General features: G+C 41.1%; 1 protein-coding gene across 1 annotated transcript in view; it reads right to left on the reverse strand.

The window, feature by feature from the left end:
* MAK (male germ cell associated kinase) overlaps window positions 1–19,895 on the reverse strand; it is a 71,794-nt gene extending 51,899 nt beyond the window's left edge. The window contains exons 1-4 of the mRNA XM_007973702.3: window positions 19,509–19,895; window positions 8,460–8,514; window positions 7,412–7,533; window positions 3,162–3,241 (exon numbers count right to left, since the gene is read on the reverse strand). Coding sequence (XP_007971893.3) covers window positions 3,162–3,241; window positions 7,412–7,533; window positions 8,460–8,514; window positions 19,509–19,609 — 358 coding nt within the window. The 5' untranslated portion in view covers window positions 19,610–19,895. The remainder of the gene's footprint in view (window positions 1–3,161; window positions 3,242–7,411; window positions 7,534–8,459; window positions 8,515–19,508) is intronic.
* Window positions 19,896–20,177: the final 282 nt, after the last annotated feature.

Below are 20,177 nucleotides of genomic sequence, written 5' to 3' on the forward strand. Positions count from 1 at the left end.
TGGGATTACAGGCGTCTGCCACCACACCTGGCTAATTTTTTGTATTTTTAGTAGAGACTGGATTTCGCCATGTTGGCCAGGCTGGTCTCAAACTCCCGACCTCGTGATCTACCTGCTTCACCCTCCCAAAGTGCTGGGATTACAGGCGTGAGCCACCGGGCCTAGCTGGGGTTGGGAAGACTTTTTTTTTTTTTTTTTTTTTTTTTTTTTTGAGGCGGAGTTTCGCTCTGTCACCCAGGAAGACTTTTTAAGCCTAAATGTTTTCAATCACTTCAAAGCCAGAGTGGGCTCTGTTTGTGACATCGTTTAACAGTTTTGTAATCCACGTTTATCCGGTACTTCTTACTGTAAATAGTTGGTAACATCCATTTCACTGTGTCCAAGAGACATTCATTGTACTTTTGTAACAAATGTAACGACAGGAATGGGACCATGTGAGGCAGAGCAGAGGGACATGAATTCATAAGGTCTCAGAGAACTAAACCAATTACATATTTGTACGTCTGAGCCTTTCCCCATCCCAATATACATATATCGGTAATTCAGTCCTATTTGAACTAAATAACAGTTTCTTTTTTTTAAAGCAACTATTTTATTTTATTTTATTTATTTATTTGAGACAGAGTCTTGCTCTGTCACCCAGGCTGGACTGCAGTGGCACGATGTCAACTCACTAACCTCCGCCTCCCGGGTTCAAGCGATTCTTCTGCCTCAGCCTCCCAAGTAGCTGGGATTACAGGCACGTGCCATGACACTCAGCTAATTTTTGTATTTTTAGTAAAGACAGGTTTTTGCCATGTTGGCCAGGCTGGTCTCGAACTCCTCACCTCAAGTGATCTGCATCTGCCTGCCTTGGCCTCCCAAAGTGCTAGGATTACAGGTGTGAGCCACCATGCGCGGCCAAACAACTATTTTAAAATATCTATTTTATTGAAGTATTACATCTGAGATGCTTAACAGCAAGAATTACGTGGCTTTTGTAAACATGTGTCATTGTCCTTACAGCCTGGTTTCCAAAATTACTATGTAGCCAACTCTATGGCCAACTCTTGATTATTCATACGTTATTTCTTTCAGTCACAGTTTTAAAATCCTAATCGAACTGCCTCCTTCAATGCTTTATGCTTTAGATGTTGCTAACAGCATGAATCAACCCAGGCAAATATCAAGTGTTACCATGCTGACCAGAGTTTAAAACAATCAAAAATCAGGAATTCATTATGAATAATTAAAATAGCAGATGTCCCTTATTTCCATATAGTTAATACATTACTGTTCTTTGCCAATAAAGTGTAGTATATAATTACAGAATTTAGACTTTTAAAAGACCCCAACAGTTTATACGGTACAAATAAAAAGATTTTTAATGTCCTTAAAACATTTTTAAAATATTATTTTTATAAGTTTAAGAAGTGTTCTTAAAATATTTATATGGAATCCCATGGAGCATTTTTGGAAGGTAAATAATTCCTGTAGTAGTTAGAGAAGAAAATGAAAAAACAAAATATAAACTACAGGATAAGGCTGGGCGTGATGGCTCCTGCCTGTAATCCCAGCATTTTGGGAGGCTGAGGCTGGAGGATCACTTGAGTCCAGGAGTTCAAGACTAGCCTGGGAAAAATTCATCTCTACAAAAAACAAAAAATTAGCTGGGTGTGGAAGCGTGCATCTGTAGTTCCAGCTACTAGGGAGGCTGAGGTGGGAGGATCAACTGCGCCGAGGAAGTAGAGGCTGCAGTGAGCCATGATGGCACCACTGGACTCCAGCCTGGGCATCAGAGTGAGATCCTGTCTCAAATAATAACAATAATAAAAAAAAATACAGGAAGAGACATGAAAGGAAACTAACGGTGATTTTTGAGTGCCTATGTTCAGAACACGGCAATGGTACGGGATAAACGTTCTAATTTAATATCTAAACATCCAGTGATTCTAAACAAATGTTTTTTAAAAAAATCATATTAACTTTTTGGATTAATAATTATTTTGGTTTGACAGATATGAAAAACTACATTAATCAAAGTACATAATTCATAGAAAATAGAACAAGTATTAATACTTGCTTTAATTTCCATTCACAGAATAGAAACAAATAAAAGTAAATACTAAGGAAAACTATAAAACATGGCTCCACGGGTGCTACAAGCTATTTACATGTTAATAATTGGTCATGCTAGATCAAAAGAGTCGAATCTTTTCCAAAAGAGGGTCCTTTGTTTTTTTTCATTTCCATGATAAAATTAGGGGGATGAGGTTACAGGACGGGTATGTGATGATTGAGACTAAAGGCTGACGATGATTAAACTGTTAAAAAACTCTGCTATGGTGGAAGATAATTATACATTATAGAAATTCTATTTTATTTATTTATTTATTTTTCGAGATGGAACTTCATTCTTTTTGCCCAGGCTGGAGTGCAATGGCATGATTTCAGCTCACTGCAATCTCCGCCTCCTGGGTTCAAGTGATTCTCCTGCCTCAGACTCTCAAGTAGCCAGGATTATAGGCGCATGCCACCAACCTGGCTAATTGTTTATATTTTTAGTAGAGATGTGGTGACCTTAGGTGATCCACCCGCCTCGGCCTCCCAAAGTGCTGGGATTACAAGTGTGAGCCCGGCCCGATATGTGTGTGTGTATATACACACGCACACATATATATATATATATATATATTTTTTTTTTTTTTAGATGGAGCCTCGCTCTGTTGCCCAGGCTGGAGTGCAATGGCATGATCTCAGCTCACTGCAACCTCCACCTCCTGGGTTCAAGCAATTCTCCTGCCTCAGCCTCCTGAGTAGCTGGGATTACAGGCGCCTGCCACCATGCCTGGCTAATTTTTGTATTTTTTTAGAAGAGACGGGGTTTCACCATGTTGGCCAGGCTGGTCTCAAACTCATGACCTCAGGTGATCTGTTTGCCTTGGCCTCCGAAAGTGCTGAGATTACAGACGTGAGCCACCGTGCCCAGCCAGAAATTCCATTTTATATAGAATCACAGAAATTATAAAGTTTTAAAATTAAAATGTCCGTGTGTAAAGGCACATACCCCAAATTCATAGTTATCCAATATAAAGTTATTTAACAGTTTTATAAGTAATTTCTATGCACAATCTCGACAGTAATCTAAAGAGGTAGGGAAATGAAACTTAAAAGAAACCTACCATGTTTATGGATAAAAGCCAGCCCTTGCAATATTTGATACATAATATTTCTGATGACTGACTCAGGGAACAACTTGTTTCTGTAAAGAAATGAACAGTCACATAATTCTGTTAAGCAACCAGCCAACCAATCCAAAGAAAGATTATATTCCCCCTGCCTTGGAGCCTCTACTGGCCTCACGATACTGGTTAAAGGTGTGATTCACAGATTTATAGTGTTAAAGATCATACATTTAAAACATGAAAATTAGATTTTTTTTGTTTTGATGTGAGGTAAAAACTCAAATCCAAAACTGAATATATTGTACACATATAAAATATATATGTATATATGTATGTATTTTTTGAGACAGAGTTTTGCTCTCTGTTACCCAGGCTGGCGTGCAATGGCACAATCTAGGCTTACTGCAACCTCCGCCTCCCGGGTTCAAGCAATTCTCCTGCCTCAGCCTCCTGAGTAGCTGGGATTATAGGCATGCACCATGATGCCTGGTTTTGTATTTTTAGTAGAGATGGGGTTTCACCATGTTGGTCAGGCTGGTCTTGAACTCCTGACCTTAGGTGATCTGCCTACCTCGGGTTCTCAAAGTGCTGGAATTACAGGTGTGAGCCACCGTGCCCGGCCTAACTAGCTGAATTTTAAACTGTTCCAAGAAGAGCAAAGCAAGTTGAAAAACTGAATTACTAACAGATAAGCCAAGCATCGAATCTGTATTATGTAGGCTTCAAGAATTTTAGAGGTGGCCGGGTGCGGTGGCTCATGCCTATAATCCCAAGCACTTTGGGAGGCCAAGGTGGGAGGATCGCTTAAGTCCAAGAGTTCAAGACCAGCCTGGGTAACATGGTGAAACCTTGTCTCTACAAAAAATACAAAAATTAGTCAGGTGTGGGGGCGCAGGCCTATAGTCCAGCTGCTGCAGAGGCTGAGGTGGGAGGATCACTTGAGCCTGGGAGTTTGAGGCTGCAGTGGGCTGTGATTGTGCCACTCCACACCAGCATGGTGACAGAGTGAGATCCTGTCTCAAAAAAAAAGGAAAAAATAAATAAAGTTAGAGATATAAATAAATGCTTCAGTTATATTCTGCATATTGGTGTTGTCCAATAGAAATGTAAGAGCTGGCTGGGCACAGTGGCTCATGCCTGTAATCCTAGCACTTTGGGAGGCCGAGGTGGGTGGATCACCTGAGGTCAGGAGTTCAAGAGCAGCCTGGCCAACATGGTGAAACCCCATCTCTACTAAAAATATAAAAATTAGCTGGGTGTGACAGCATATGTCTGTAATCCCAGCTACTCAGGAAGCTAAGGCAGAAGAATCGCTTGAATCCAGTGGGCGGAGACTGCAGTGAGCTGAGATCACACCACTTCATTCCAGCCTGGGCGAAAGAGTCAGACTCCATCCCCCGCGAAAAAAAGAAAGAAATATATATAAGAGCTACTTGTGTACTTAACATCATTTTTCTAGCAGCCGTGTTAAAAGAAATCAAACAGGTAAAATTAATTTTTAACAATATATTTAACCTAATATGTGCCAAATATTATTTCAACATGTAATCAATATAAAAATGAGCTGACTGCACCACTATACCCCAGCTTGGCTGACAGAGCAAGACCATGCCTCTAAAAAAAAATTTTTTTTAAATTATTTATTTATTTTAAAAATTTACCTTTTTTTTGTTTTTTGAAAAAGACACACGGGCTGGGTGCGGTGGCTCCCGCCTGTAATCCCAGCACTCTGGGAGGCCAAGGCAGGTGGATCCCTTGAGTTCAAGAGTTCGAGACCAGCCTGGGCAACATGGTGAGACCCTGGCTCTACTAAAAATATAAAAATCAGCCAGGCGTGGTGGCGCGTGCCTGTAGTCCCAGCTACTTGGGGCCTCGTTGAGGCAGGGGAATTGCTGGAGCCGGAGAGGTCAAGGCTACAGTGAGCCATGTTTGCACCACTGCACTCCAGCCCTCCAGCCAGGGTAAAAGAGTGAGACTTTGTCTCTGAAAAGAAGAGAGACACATGGTCTCATTATGTTGCCTAGGCTGGACTCAAACTCCTGGGGCTCAAGCAATCCTCCCGCCTTGGCCTCTCAAAGTGCTGGGATTACAAGTGTGAGTCACCAACCCTGGAGTAAAAAAAATACAAAAATTATTAAGACATTTTCTCTTTTGTACCAAGTTTTCAAAATCTGATGTGTAATTTATTTTACATTTACAACACTCCTCAATGCAAACATTTCAGGAGCTAGCCACATCTGACTAGTGGCTACTGTATTAGTGTAGCTCTATACTCTCTCTCTATATATATACATATATAATACATATATAATACTATATATAAAAAATACATATATATATATACATATATATATGTATTTTTTTTTTTTTTTTGAGATGGAGTCTTGCCCTGTTGCCCAGTCTGCAGTGCAGTGGCAATCTTGGCTCACTGCAACCTCTGCCTCCTGGCCAACATGGTGAAACCCTGTCTCTACTAAAAATACAAAAATTAGCTGGCTTCCCAGGTTCAAGCAACTCTCCTGTCTCACCTTCCTGAGTGGCTGGGATTATGGATGGCCTCAACCTCCTAGGCTCAAGCAATCTTCTCACCTCAGCCTCCAAGTAGCTAGGACTACAGGTGTGTGCCACCATGCCTGGCTAATTTTTTTAATTTTTTTGTAGAGACGGAGTCTCACTATGTTGCCCAGGCTGGTCTCAAATTCCTGGGCTCAAGTGATCCTCCCACCTCAGTCTCCCAAAGTACTGGATTAAAGACAGGAACTACCACATCCAGCCAGATTTATATATATTTCAAAAATAGACAAAAATTTAATATTTCATGCATTTATGTATTCCATTTTTTTCTTCAACAAGTGTATCTTGATATTTCATGTACGTATATATCATTTCAATATTTTACAGGACAAAATTTATTAGAGGCTGAAAATTAAGATTACTGATAATTCCACATGATTAAGAAACTTTTTTAATTTTTCAGTATTCTAATCCAGTCCTAATTCATTTGCATGCATAACTTTTATATTAGGAATGAATGTCACATACACGCAATTTCGTTTGTTTTTTCCACTTGGAAGCATTTTCACAATCCTTATAATTATCACCTTTAATGGTAATAATTCCATCAATATTATATACAATAATTACCAACCTATTTTTGCACTGATATTTATTTTAAATAGTTCAAAAAGTAAAGCTTAGTACAGACATTTAACAGAATATATTATTTATAGTAACTATAAAGACTACATATCCACATAAAAAATACTTGTAAGTAAATGAATCAAATAAAAAATTTTGTCCCACTGAAATTACAAGTACAAAGGCGTGCATGTCTATATACAAGGCCTAGAAGGGACTTTAGAAAAGTAAAAACTGATTTGAGGGGCAGAAATTTACTTTTATTTTAATTGATATTAATGTTATAATGATTTCGACCTGGAACATAAGAGGCATTCAATAAATATGTTTTGAGAAAGGGAAAAATATGATTAAAGAAGAATTCACGTAACATCCTCAGACCTTGAGTGAGAGTGTGTGTGTGTGTGTGAAAGAAACAGAGAGAAATCAACATCATTATTTTGGAAAATTATTTTTAAGTATTTCAGGGTTTTTTGTTGAACATTTCTCACTTTAAAAGCAGGCAAAATGGATGTTAATCTCCCAGATGTGACCAGAACAACCTTTAAAACATTATCTCCCCGAGCCCAGGGCGGAAGACTGAAGCTCTCCCTGTACAGACTCTGCCCACACATATTTAAAAATTGTGAATTTCCTTGGAATTGGTAACACACCAAGTCTTATCACTGACTTGTGCATTCTACTGAATGAATTTTTTAGATCCTTTCTTGAAAGCAACTTCATTCCTTTCTCCATTCTTTCATCAACCTTCACAAGATGCTTGGGAGAGCAAGCAAGATAATTTTCTCAACAGTGCCCAAGGCCAGCTTTATTACTGAGTACTAAACTATACATAAATTAGTATTTTAAAAAGCATAGATAGATAGTATGTGTATTTATATAAGATACTGGCCTTCACTTTCAAGGATTTACAACAGAAAGATGCTGGCTATGTCACAGCTGGTTCTTCTTCAGTGTTAAATGTTACCCTTTGATAAAGGTAACAGAACTAGTTAATTTAAATTTACCTTTTGCAGTGATCAATTTTTATCTCATAAAGTATGACATATTGAAAGGATCAAAAGAACTCATGGAGGGAATAACAGGGAAAAATGTGAATAAAAACATACCTGTCTTTCATTAATTGATAGAGGTTTTCTTTCATATATTCAAATATAAAATAAAGATGGTCATTTTCTCTGATAACTTCTTTTAATTTAATAACATTGGCATGATTAAGTTTCTTCAGAGACTGAAAAATAACAAACACGCATTAAAATTTCTTTAAAAAACTTACAAAAGTTGGCAAAATCGTATCAATGCTAAGTATAATTATGTAATTTTCCATTTCTCCTGGGTTCATTAATTAATTACATTTTAATATCTCCATAATTGCTTTAAGTAATGAACGTTAAGTGCAAACAATAAATCAAGCCAGCAATGGCTATTATACATTTCAATCTGTTACATTTTTCCCTTGGTTTATAAATAGGTCTAACTTTTGTCTGACTTAACCATGCAAAGGTATCCAAAATTATATCCAAGTCTTTAAGCATAAAATCTAAGGAAATTGTATGTAGTAATTTAAAAAGATGTCTTTGGTGGCTAAGCGCGGTGGCTCATGTCTGCTATCTCAGCACTTTGGGAGGCTGAGGTGGGCAGATCACCTGAGGTCAGGAGTTCGAGACCAGCCTGGCCAACATGGTGAGACCTTGTCTCTACTAAAAATACAAAAATTAGCCGGGCATAGTGACACACACCTGTAGTCTCAGCTACTCCGGAAGCTGAGGCAGGAGAATCGCTTGAACCCAGGAGGTGGAGGTTGCAGTGAGCAGAGATCATGCCACTGCATTCCAGTCTGGGTGACAGAGTAAGACTCTGTCTCAAAAAAAAAAAAAAAGAAAAAAAAAGAAAAGAAAAGAAAAGTTGTCTTTGCATAATATGATTTTAAGATGCTCTCTTAAAAGTGAAAGTGACCTTTCAAATGTGAGGTTATAATTATATTCTGTTCTCCACTGACATCAGAACCAAAAGAAATGAGAAATTAATTTAGGAATATAAAGGAAAAACAAACACAATTATCTTCAGAATGCTTCCCACAGAGAATAAAATAATCTTAACTACTATCCTCAGGTAGCCTTAAGGCCTTCCAGGTTCTTTTCATCTTTAGGATTTTACCTTAACTTCTCTCAAGTTCATGCACTCATCCCAAGAATAGAACTTTCTCTTCATCCTAAAAGAAATTAGGGAAAGTTTAGTGTTCAGGGATTGAGAATTCAAAGACACACATTACACTGCTGGCTTTCTTACTCCAGTATTGGTTCACTTTGGACGAGCTCTCTCTCCATTTCCTCATCCTTACAAGGAAATCACCTCCTATATCTCAAGGCTACTTGTTAGGCCTATGTCACATCCAAACATCAGCTTTAACGCAAAAGTGAAAAAATTACCATTAATCTTCCTTTCCGGGTGAGTTCTTTTTTTTTTTTGAGACGGAGTCTGGCTCTGTCACCCAGGCTGGGGTGCAGTGGCCAGATCTCTGCTCACTGCAAGCTCCGCCTCCCGGGTTCACGCCATTCTCCTGGCTCAGCCTCCCGAGTAGCTGGAATTACAGGCGTCGGCCACCTCGCCCGGCTAGTTTTTTTGTATTTTTTAGTAGAGACGGGGTTTCACCATGTTAGCCAGGATGGTCTCGATCTCCTGACCTCGTGATCCGCCCGTCTCGGCCTCCCAAAGTGCTGGGATTACAGGCTTGAGCTACCGCGCCCGGCCTCTGGGTGAGTTCTTAACATTTCTCTAATCAGTTTAATTGTGCCTTTCTTAAACAGTCCCTTTCAAGTTCCTCTCTTTTTAGAACTTAAGAGATAAATATAAAACACTATACTTCAGAGGGAGTTAGGGAAAGAAATCACAAATTTTGAGCAAATGTAGTCAAAGAATTTGATCTGATAACTCTCATATCATTACATCAGCTTTAGACAAGAGGCCCATAGTTAAATGTCTCCTTACTTAAATTATTTAAGTCGGTAAAAATTCAGAAGTAACTATCAACGTTAGAAATGGCTTTCTTGGCCAGGAGCAGTGGCTCATGCCTGTAATCCCAGCACTTTGGGAGGGTGAGGTGGGCGGATCACAAGGTCAGGAGTTCAAGACCAACCTGGCTAACATGGTGAAACCGCGTCTCTACTAAAAATACAAAAAAATTAGCTGGGCGTGGTGGCAGGCGCCTGTAGTCCCAGCTACTAGGGAGGCTGAGGCAGGAGAATCTCTGGAACCCAGGAGGCAGAGGTTGTAGTGAGCTGAGATTGCGCCACGGCACTCTAGCCTGGGCGACAGATGGGACTCTGTCTCAGAAAAGAAATGGCTTTCTTGAATTTTGTTCTTTACTTCCCCTCTTTCATCCCAATGTTGGTTTCTACTAGAGATAAACATACCAAAAGTGTACTTAGGGTAAAAAGTATTTCCACTATATACACCATAGTTCGTCATCGTGTTTTTACATGAACATGTGTTTTTATATGAACAGATTTTTAGTCACCATACAAAACAGCGGATAAAAGACAGGATTCATATTCTAAAAAATGTTTCTTCAGATATGGGAATTATAAGGCTGGGCTGTGAAAAAGAAAAACCAAATATGTCATGCTGCTTTCATTTAGTAATATAATCTCCTACCGAGATGTTCCAGAAGATCCTTGGGAAGCTTAGCATTGTCTTTATTAATTACAATAATCCTTATGATCCAGAGGCTCTATAGGGGTATAACACACAGGTGAGGAAATGAGTAAAAATTGGCAGCACAACATCACAGCCAAGAACAGAGGCTTTGGAACCGCACTGCCTGGATTCAAATCCTGGCCCAGTCACTCACCATAGGACTTTGGACAAGTTACCTAACGACCAGTCTATGCCTCAAATTCCTTAGTTAGCCATACAGTAGAAACTACTGCATAAGAAGAGTTTCTTGCAAACTGCTTAGTTCAGCACTCAATAACTACTAGATGTTTTCATTTTTACCAATATCTGTGATTGACTGTAAGATGACATAAAGGACATCACTAAGATGACATAAAGGGCATCACTGCTATTATTTCCAAAATATCCTTAGTGAATGAGAATTTCATTTGCAGTTACTCAGGTACTAGACATTTATGAAGAAGTGTGATGAAATGGGGGTTTACTAGCTTATTAAAAGATACCTTTCAGTGCTACAGATTTATAAAATGTCCTGCTGAAGCATAATGTGCCTGCGCCCGGCCAGATTTGATTTTTTGTTTTGTTTTTAGACAGGGTCTTGCTCTGTCGCCCAGGCTGGAGTGCAGTGGCGCAATCTCAGCTCACTGCAAGCTCTGCCTCCCGAGTTCACACCATTCTCCTGCCTCAGTCTACCAAGTAGCTGGGACTACAGGCGCCAGCCACCACGCCTGGTGAATTTTTTGTATTTTCAGCAGAGATGGGGTTTCACCCTGTTACCCAGCATGGTCTCCATCTCCTGACCTCGTGATCTGCCCACCTCAGTCTCCCAAAGTGCTGGGATTACAGGTGTGAGCCACTGCGCCCGGCCTCAGATTATTATTATTATTTTTTTTAGAGACAAAGTCTCCCTGTGTTGCCCAGGCTGGAGTGCAGTGGCTATTCACAGGCTCAGTCATAGCGCACTACAGCCTCTAACTTCTGAGCTCAAGCGGTCCACCTGCCTCAGCCTCCGGAGTAGCTGGGACTACAGGCACACACCAATATGCCCAGTGAGAGTACAGATTTTACAGGTAGAATGAGTTTCAATTATCACTGAACTGTGAAAAGTAACTTGAACATATTTTTATTTGGCTTCTAAAAGATTGGATACTTTTAAAATTCTAGGCCTGGTGTGGTGGCCCATGCCTGTAATCTCAGCACTTTGGGAGGCCAAGGTGGGCGGATCACCTGAGGTCAGGAATTTGAGACTAGCCTGGCCAACATGGAGAAACCCCATCTCTACTAAAAATACAAAAATTAGCTGGGCGTGGTGGCGCATGCTTATAATCCCAGCTACTTGGGAGACTGAGGCAGGAGAATCGCTTGGACCTGGGAGGTGGAGGTTGCAGTGAGCCGAGATCATGCCACTGCACTCCAACCTGGGCAACAAGAGCGAAACTTCATCTCAAAAAAAAAAAAAAAAATCTGTATTCTCTTCATCCATCCAGATGTACTCTCTTCATCTCTCCTTCTTTCCAGCAAATACCACTTCTCAGCAGTACTTCCCTAAGGCAATGCATGTATCTATCTACAACAGAAGTTTCCTTGCAAAATGACTATCCCAAAGGTAAACCAATTGCTTAGAATAGCTAAGAAAAGGCATTTCCTTTTAGGTTCCTTGCCATCTTTTGTTATGTATTAATTCGTCAACATCTACTCCATGCCAGGGCAATGAACAAATCAGAGATGGTACCATGGTGTTCCCATCTGACACAGGAAATCAGCTTCAGAAATGGAACTACCTCTCAAGTTCTTAAAGGGCAGAGGGCTTAATAGATACTTATTAACGTAATGAAGTAAGGGAATCTTTCTACCATCCTCTAACATAAAGCATATAACTGTAAAAAAAATGGCAGCAGAAAAGACAAGATATCAGTGATCTAAATTAAAACTCCCCAAAGGAAACATTCACAAAGGAACCTCTTACTTTGTTCAGTGTAGCATTCTCCCAACTTCTAACCATTCCCCCTCCAACACATCCTAGCCAGTTCTGACTGCATTTCTAGACCGCTCAAAAGATTTGCCTGCTGAATTAAGCACAAACTTTCTTCTCCGTGTTCACATTAGCAGATTACACCATCCTATCCGTCATCTACCAATTGTCACGCCATGCCCTTGCTTCTTCAGGACAACTCCGGAAAAGCAGAGGGCTAGCATTCAGCTTCTTCTCTGCCTCTCAACGTCATTCTGAACTGGTTTAATTCCTACTTGTTAAATTCCATATGGAACGTGTTAAATGCCGTATCTAGTAACACACGGAACTTGTTAAATTCCGTAGCTGAACTTGTCTAATTTCAACAGAAACCCCCGACTCCCAGCCCCCAACTCTGGCTCTTTTGTTTAAAAGGTTTTTAGAATGAAAACACCTTCTTCCAGGTAATCAATTTCCCTTCAAGGGGATATGTTTACCGCCCACTCTGAAAATTAAGGCTAGGCAGCTCTTCTTCAGCTACTCCACAAAATGTATTGAATGTAGAATTTACTTATTATTTATTTCTTTATTTTGAGACAGAGTCTCACTCTGTTGCCCGGGCTGGAGTGCAGTGGCATGATCTCGGCTCACTGCAACCTCCACCTCCTGGGTTCAAGTGATTCTCCTGCCTCAGCCTCCTGAGTAGCTGGGATTACAGGCACACGCCACCACACCCAGCTAATTTTTGTATTTTTAGTAGAGATGGGGTTTCACCATGTTGGTCAGGCTGGTCTCGAACTCCTGACCTCAAGTGATCTGCCTCCCAAAGTGTTTGGATTACAGGCGTCAGCCACCACACCCGGCCTGGAATTTATTTTTAATTTTAGGGGAAAAGTATCAATGGATCTTAAAGTGTTACCCAACAAGATACACCTAGAATATTTAAGCCTAAATTGGAAATGCCTAAAATTTTCTATCTCCAAACAAAAAATTGATTGGTTATTATGGGATGTGAATTGTTTTGGTAACAAACAAAAAAAATGAGAAGGGAGAATGAGGACTTTAATATCTGTAATTTTCAGGTAAAGTTTATCCCTGTATATCAGGCTTTAAAGAGATGGCAAAGCCTGCTTGTATGACTCTTGTAGATAACATAACTATCTCATTCAGACTTGAGGAGTAACGGCTATAGAGAATAGTCAGTGTAGGTTAAACTGTTAACCTTGCCAGTAGCCTGCCTTCACAGTTGCTTAACTCCTAAGAGATGTTCACCTCTGTCCTACCACAGTTACTCATAAACGCCTTGTTATGAGGAACAGTCCTACTGTCCAAGACCTAACAACCTTTCCAACTTCAGACTCTTGATCATAACCTTCTATCCTTTTCACCGTCGTTACCCTCGAAACTTCTTTATACAACCTCTTTCTTGTTCAACTTGTGGCTATTCCTACAACCACCTGCGTGGCATGGCTTGCCTCCTCATCCAGCTTGGCCCCACCATCAGCCTTTCATCCACTATGCTCTCAAGATCACACACACGTTCTGAACATCCCCTTCTCCCATCGTTCCACCGCTCCTGCCTTATCATCCTCCAGTCTCCCCTCTCCATACAGATGGGTGCAGGTGGAAAGCAAAGTCATGAAAATGCTTCCAGCAGCTCCACTTTCACATTCATCCCATGTAATTTCAGGCGGACTCTTCCTGACACTGGGAAACTCTTTTGTGGCTTTCTTAGCAACTCAGTAACTCATCCTTCACAGCTCTCCAAAGCTCCACGCCTCCACTGCCCTACTTCCCGCTACTCCTTGTCCCACTGCGGTCTGGCTTCTACTATTCCACTGGAACAATGCTCACCACGGCCACCAGTTATGTCATATTCCCCAAACCCAAGGAACACCACAGCAGATGATATTGTTGAAATATCACAAAGCCATTTCCATCCCCTTTCCTTCTGCCTCCTAAAACAGAGACTGGAAGAGGAAATACTCTCTCAGTCTCCTCTGGAAGTAAGAGAGACCACGTGACCCAGTGCTAGCCGGTAAGATGTAAGGGGATGTCCTAGAGGACTTCTGGGAAAGAATTATTACTTCTTCATAAAAGATGAGAAGAGTTTGCTGGTATTATTCTCTTTTCTTCCCTCCTTGAGCATGGATGTAATGCCTGGAGGTGAAGTAGCCATAAGGTGGTCACTAGATGACACATTTGAGGACAAAAACAATGCTAACCGCTCAGCATGAAAATCATAGAAAACATCTGAATTTCTTGGGTAATGCTGAGCCATTGAAAGAGCTCTGGAATCACCACACTCAAGACTTCTTGATACACGCTTTTGCCTCTTTAGATCTTTCCCTCGGTTTCAGATATTTTCTACATTCTCCTGGTTTCTCCCCTATTTCTCCGGTTCCTCAGACTTTTTTGTAAGCTCCTATTCCAGGGCCCATCCTTTATATGCCATGGTTTCTCAGTGCTTCAAATGAGGACCTCTCTTTTCTTCTCCCTCTAAAGAGTCTCAATTACCATCTGTAGACTAACCATTCCAAATCATTAGCTTGCATCTCTGTTTTAAGATTTAAATGCAAATATTCAACTGACTAAAAGTCATCTTAAAGTCATTATGCCCCAGACTGAATTCAGCTTTACCCCTAAAGCCTGTGATTTTCCCCTCCTTGACATGGTACATGGCACCACCACTATACATTTAAGCCAGAATCCCAGGAGTTAGCCCGGACTCTTCCTCATCTTTTACTCCACCATCCATCCTCATGCCCAGTCACCAGTTTCTATACAGCCTGCTTCTTAAATGTCCCTTGACTGTATCCACTTACATCCATCCCCAAAGCTATTTTCCTGTCAGGTCACCACCATTTCTAACCAAGATGACTGCACTGACCTTCTAACTCTAACCAAGATGACTGTACTGACCTTCTAACTGGCCACCCTGTGTCCAGTCTTGACCTCTTCAATCAAGTCTCCAGTCTTCTGCTAACCAGCCAGTTCTAAAAATTTGATCACATGAACAATTCTGCTTAAAATCCTTCATGACCTTCTAGTCCTCAAGATATACAGACTCCTTCATCTGGCTTCACGACTTCACCTGTTAGCCTCACGTCCCTCCTCTGCCCCACTTGTAATCCACATTCCAGTCACGTATGCTTCTTTCAGTTACTCAGCCCCAGTTAGGCCCTCACACACTCTCTCTTGCCTCCAGGGCTTCATACATACTATTTCTTACTCCCTGGAGCATTTCCCCATCCACCGCCCCCCCCTCCCCACTTTTTAAAAAAATAATTTTCTCTCATTCTTGAGGTCTCATTGATTTAAGAAGCCTTTTATGATACCTCTCCAGTGTGGCTTCTCTAGGCTCCCATAGGACCCAATATTCCCCCATCATAGGACTTAGCATACTTGATGATGTAACTTCTTGAATCTGTTGGTCTTCCTGAGCATACTGTAAGACATCTATCTTGTCCCCATTTTGTCCTGATCATGAAACACAGTAGTAGTTTAACAATTCTGTGATAAATGAATTTTTCAATTTTCTTCAAGTCTTCCATGGGACTCCTCTTCCCATTCATTTTTGCTCCATCCGTGCCTAAGGTGGAGCACTGCCCAGCACACAGTAGATAGTGCATGTGGCAGACACATGGTAAGCCGACTAGCTGAAAGCCCTCCTCTTCCTCGTCATTCAGAGTCAGCTTTTACACAGGGATATAAAATGCTCAGCTAAGTAATCAGTTTCCCATCCTCTCTGCAGCTGGGGGTGCCATGTGGTACACTTCTGATCAACGAGAAGAAACCCGATGCATTCTGGATGGGATGTGGGAAAGCTTTTGCTTTCCCGATTAAAAAAGAGCACAGTAGGCCAGGCATGGTGGCTCACGCCTGTAATCCCAGCACTTTGGGAGGCTGAGGCTGGTGGATCACCTGAGGTTGGGAGTTCAAGACCAGCCTGACCAACATGGAGAAACCCTGTCCCTACTAAAAATGCAAAATTAGCCGGGCGTGGTAGCGCATGCCTGTAATTCAGCTACTCAGGAGGCTGAGGCAGGAGAATTGTTTGAACCCGGGAGGCGGACGTTGTGGTGAGCTGAGATAGCGCCACTGCACTCCAGCCTGGGCACCAGAGCGAGACTCCATCTCAAAACAAAACAAAACAACACAAAATACCATATTTTTGAAGAATAAAACAAATACCATATTTTGCCACTCAGAAAAAAATGATGAACACTTTGTCATATAAAACCAGACAGTAATAACCATCTGTGGGACCACACCCAAGACCCAATGCCCCTTCTGATTCTCCTACCCTTCTCCCCAGAAACCACGGCCATCATGGATTTTTGGGTGTATCTTTCCAGGCCTTTAAAAATATTTTTCTACATGAATGTATTTGTGTATAATAAAGTATTTATTTGTGTGAATTTACATAATCATTTAATCTACAAATGAGGGCTATTTCAGCTCATTTTGTCTAATAACACTCATTTCTTAGGTTTCTGTCTTATTGCAGTAGTGAGTATCCCCAATGCAATCCTAATCAGCAGGACTGCTAGCAGGCATTTGGGGTTTTCAAACTAACTGTACTGATATTACTTCTGATATTTCACATTAATATAAATTATATAGGTTTTCTCAGGTTAGGGAAGTTTCCTTTTATTCCTATTTGCTAAGAGTTTTTTTTTTTTTTTTTAAGACAGGGTCTCACTAGGTCACCTAGGCTGAAGTGCAGTAGTGGTGGCACTATCTTGGCTCACTGCAGCCTCGACCTCCTGGGCTCAAGCAATCCTCCCACCTCAGCCTCCCAAGTGGCTGGGACTACAGGTACACGCTACCATGCCCAATTAATTTTTGTATTTTCTGTAGAGGCAGGGTTTCACCATGTTGCCAAGCTGGTCTCAAACTCCTGGGCTCAAGTGATCCTCCTGCCTCGCCCTCCCAAAGTGCTGGGATTATAGGTGTGAGCCACTGCGTTCAGCCAAGTGGCTTTTTTTAATCATAAGTTTTTTAAGAAACCAAGGTTTGTTTTTTTTAAATTCGTCAAATCACAAATGAGTATTGAATTTTATTAAGCCTATTCAATAAATTTTTCATGTCCATTATTATATATTATATATTTACTTATCTGATAATGACTGTTTAAAAATATTTTATGAAGTTATTTCCTTGTACATGTGATGGTTTAGATCATAATATTTTGAAACACTTGCTAAAGCATTTAAATTTTAGATTGTTATAATGTGGTTGATGTGGTGATGTGGAGATGTGTATCCAATGAGTCTGAGACAGGTTCTGGGGGAAGCCAACCACCATGGCCCGAGGCTATTCAAACCACCCTCTGGAAAGGCCCAAGGAAGGAGCCTCTGGAAAAGGGTACCGAGGTGCCTCTTGCCAACAGCCAGTACAAATATGCCAACCCTGTGAGTGAGGGAGATGGGTTGAACTGTGTCCCCCAAACCTCCTATATTGAAGTCCTAGCCCCCAGACTTTCACAGTGTGACAGTATCTGAAGATAGGGTCTTTAAAAAGGTCATTAAGGTTACCTGAGGTTTTTCAGGTAGGCCCAAATCTGATACGACTGGTGTCCTTATAAGAGGAGCCTGGGCAACATGGCAAGACCCCATCTCTACAAAAATATTTTTAAAAAATTAGCCAAGTATGATGGTACACACCTATAGTCCCAACTACTCTGGAGGCTGAGGGAGGAGGACGGTTCAGGCTCTGGAGGCTGAGGCTATACTAAGCTATGTTTGCACCACCGTACCTCAGCCTGGGTGACAGAGTGAAACTCTGTCTTGAAAAAAAAATAGGGGGGAAATGTCGACACAGACATGCACAATGAGAAGATCATATAAAGACCTAGAGAGGATATGGCTGTCTACAAGCCCAGGAGAGAAGCCTCAGAAGAAACCAAACTGCAGATACCTTGATGTTGCACTTCTTGCCTCCAGAACTGTGAGGAAATAAATCTCTGTTGTTTAAGCCACCCAGTCTGTGGTACTTTGTTACAGCGGCCCTAGCAAACCAAGAGTGAGCCACCTTGGAAGTAGATCCTCCAGCCCCAGTCAAGCCTTCGGATAACTGCAACTTTGGCCAATTATCTGACTGCCATAAGAGAACCCAAGCCAGAACTACCCAGCTAAGCTACTTCCAAATTCCTGACCCACAGAAACAATATGAATTAATAAATGTATCTTCTTCTTTTAAATCACTAAGCTTTGGGGGTATTTTGTTATGCAGCAATGGAAAAACACAGTGGATTAAAAACAACTTAAAAACAATTCTATTTCAGAAGTTCAGGAATATAACATATATCATTCAGAACTCAATCTGACATTGTGAATACCATCTGATTTTGAGATCTTGTTTTAAAGAAATTACAAGCCCTACTCTGCACTCAACTTTAAATGTGAAAAACAGGTCCGGAATGGTGGCTCACACCTGTAATTCCAGCACTTTGGGAGGCCGAGGTAGGTAGATCGCTTGAGCCTGGTAGGTCAAGACTGCAGTGAGCCATGATCACGCCACAGCACCCCAGCCTGGGCAACAGAGGGAGACCCCCATCTCAAAAAACACAAACAAAAGTGAAAACCAACAAATACATTTGGAAGAACATCCCAAAGATTACCTATAGTTTTGGTCCAAATGTATTATACATATGAAAAAGGAGGCACTCATATGTTTTGGTTTATCAGTGTAGCTGGACAAGCCTGGCAATTAAAGTAATATACACGAAAAACAGCAGAATTCCTCCTTGTCAATGTTCTTTTCCAAGAATGACATTCCACATGAGCCAAATGCTATTTGATCTAAACTAGACCTCCTTCTGTACTTGTGTGTGTGTGTGTGTGTGTGTGTGTGTGTGTATGTACTTTTTTTTTTTTGAGATGGAGTCTCCTCCTGTTGCCCAGGCTGGAGTGCAGTGGTGCAATCTCAGCTCACTGCAACCTCTGCCTCCCGGGTTCAAGCAATTCTCGTGCCTCAGCCTCCTGAGTAGCTGGGATTACAAGTGTGCACCACCATGCCTGGCTAAATTTTGTACTTTTAGTAGAGACAGGCTTTCACCATGTTGGTCAAGCTGGTCTCAAATTCCTGACCTCAACCCAAAGTGCTGGGATTACAGGCATGAGCCACCGCACCCAGCCTGTGCTTGTGTGTGTATGTATGTGTGTGTGTGTGTGTGTGTGTGTGTGTGCATTTCTTTTTTCTTTTTTTTTTTTAGACAGTGTCTCACTCTGTCATCCAGGTTGGAGTGTGGTGGCATGATCTCAGCTCACTGCAACCTCCACCTCCCGGGTTCAAGCAATTCTCCTGCCTCAGCCTCCTGAGTAGCTGGGATTACAGGTGCACGCCACCATGCCCGGCTAATTTTTGTATTTTTAGTAGAGACAGGGTTTCACCATGTTGACCAGGCTGGTCTCAAACTCCTAACCTCATGATCCGCCCACCTCAGCCTCCCAAAGTGCTGGCATTGCAGGCGTGAGCCACCGTGCCCGGCCTGTGCTGGTATATATTCTTAAGTGAGGACAGGAAAACAAAGAGCAGAGTTTTCAAAGGTGAAGTTGCAGTGTCACACACAGTACCTTTTGATGGCCACCAGCTCCCCGGATTCATTACTCTTGCCCATAAGCACACTCCCATACGTGCCGTCCCCCAACTGTCTCATGGTTGTGTATCGGTTCATCTTGGAAAAATAATGCAGCAGAAGTTGTTGATTGCAATGACTTCCTTGTTGAATATAAATTTGAACGCGTCTTAATTTTTATTTGTTTTTGTTCTCACACTGTTGTTGCTATACTGGTGACAGGTTTGTCATCATTCAATATAGGCTCCTCCCCAAGATTACAAAGGTTCACGAGATACAGCATGAAGAAATCTGGCAGGAAACAGCGCTTCCATTCTTATAGACACCCTAAAGAAAGAAAACAAGGATATCATGAATTTTCATTAACAAGTCTCTTCAAAAATTGTACTGGCAACTTAGAGCAAAGGGAAAAATTATAAATAATATAAATACTATTGTGTTAACTATTTGTCAGTAACTCACTTGTCTATCTAAAATGAAGTTCACATATAACTCACTGGTAATATTCACTTGGTAAATGCCTCATTTACATGGTACTGTGCTATTTATGTTCGATAATGGCATAATGGCTTGTATGATTCCTTTGTTACTAAATATAATCTATATTATTCCAAATCAGACCTTGGAAAATTGATGTCCATATTATATCCATTCTTTGAATCAATTT

This window comes from Chlorocebus sabaeus, chromosome 17 (genome assembly GCF_047675955.1).
Source record: "Chlorocebus sabaeus isolate Y175 chromosome 17, mChlSab1.0.hap1, whole genome shotgun sequence".
Lineage (NCBI taxonomy): Eukaryota > Metazoa > Chordata > Mammalia > Primates > Cercopithecidae > Chlorocebus > Chlorocebus sabaeus.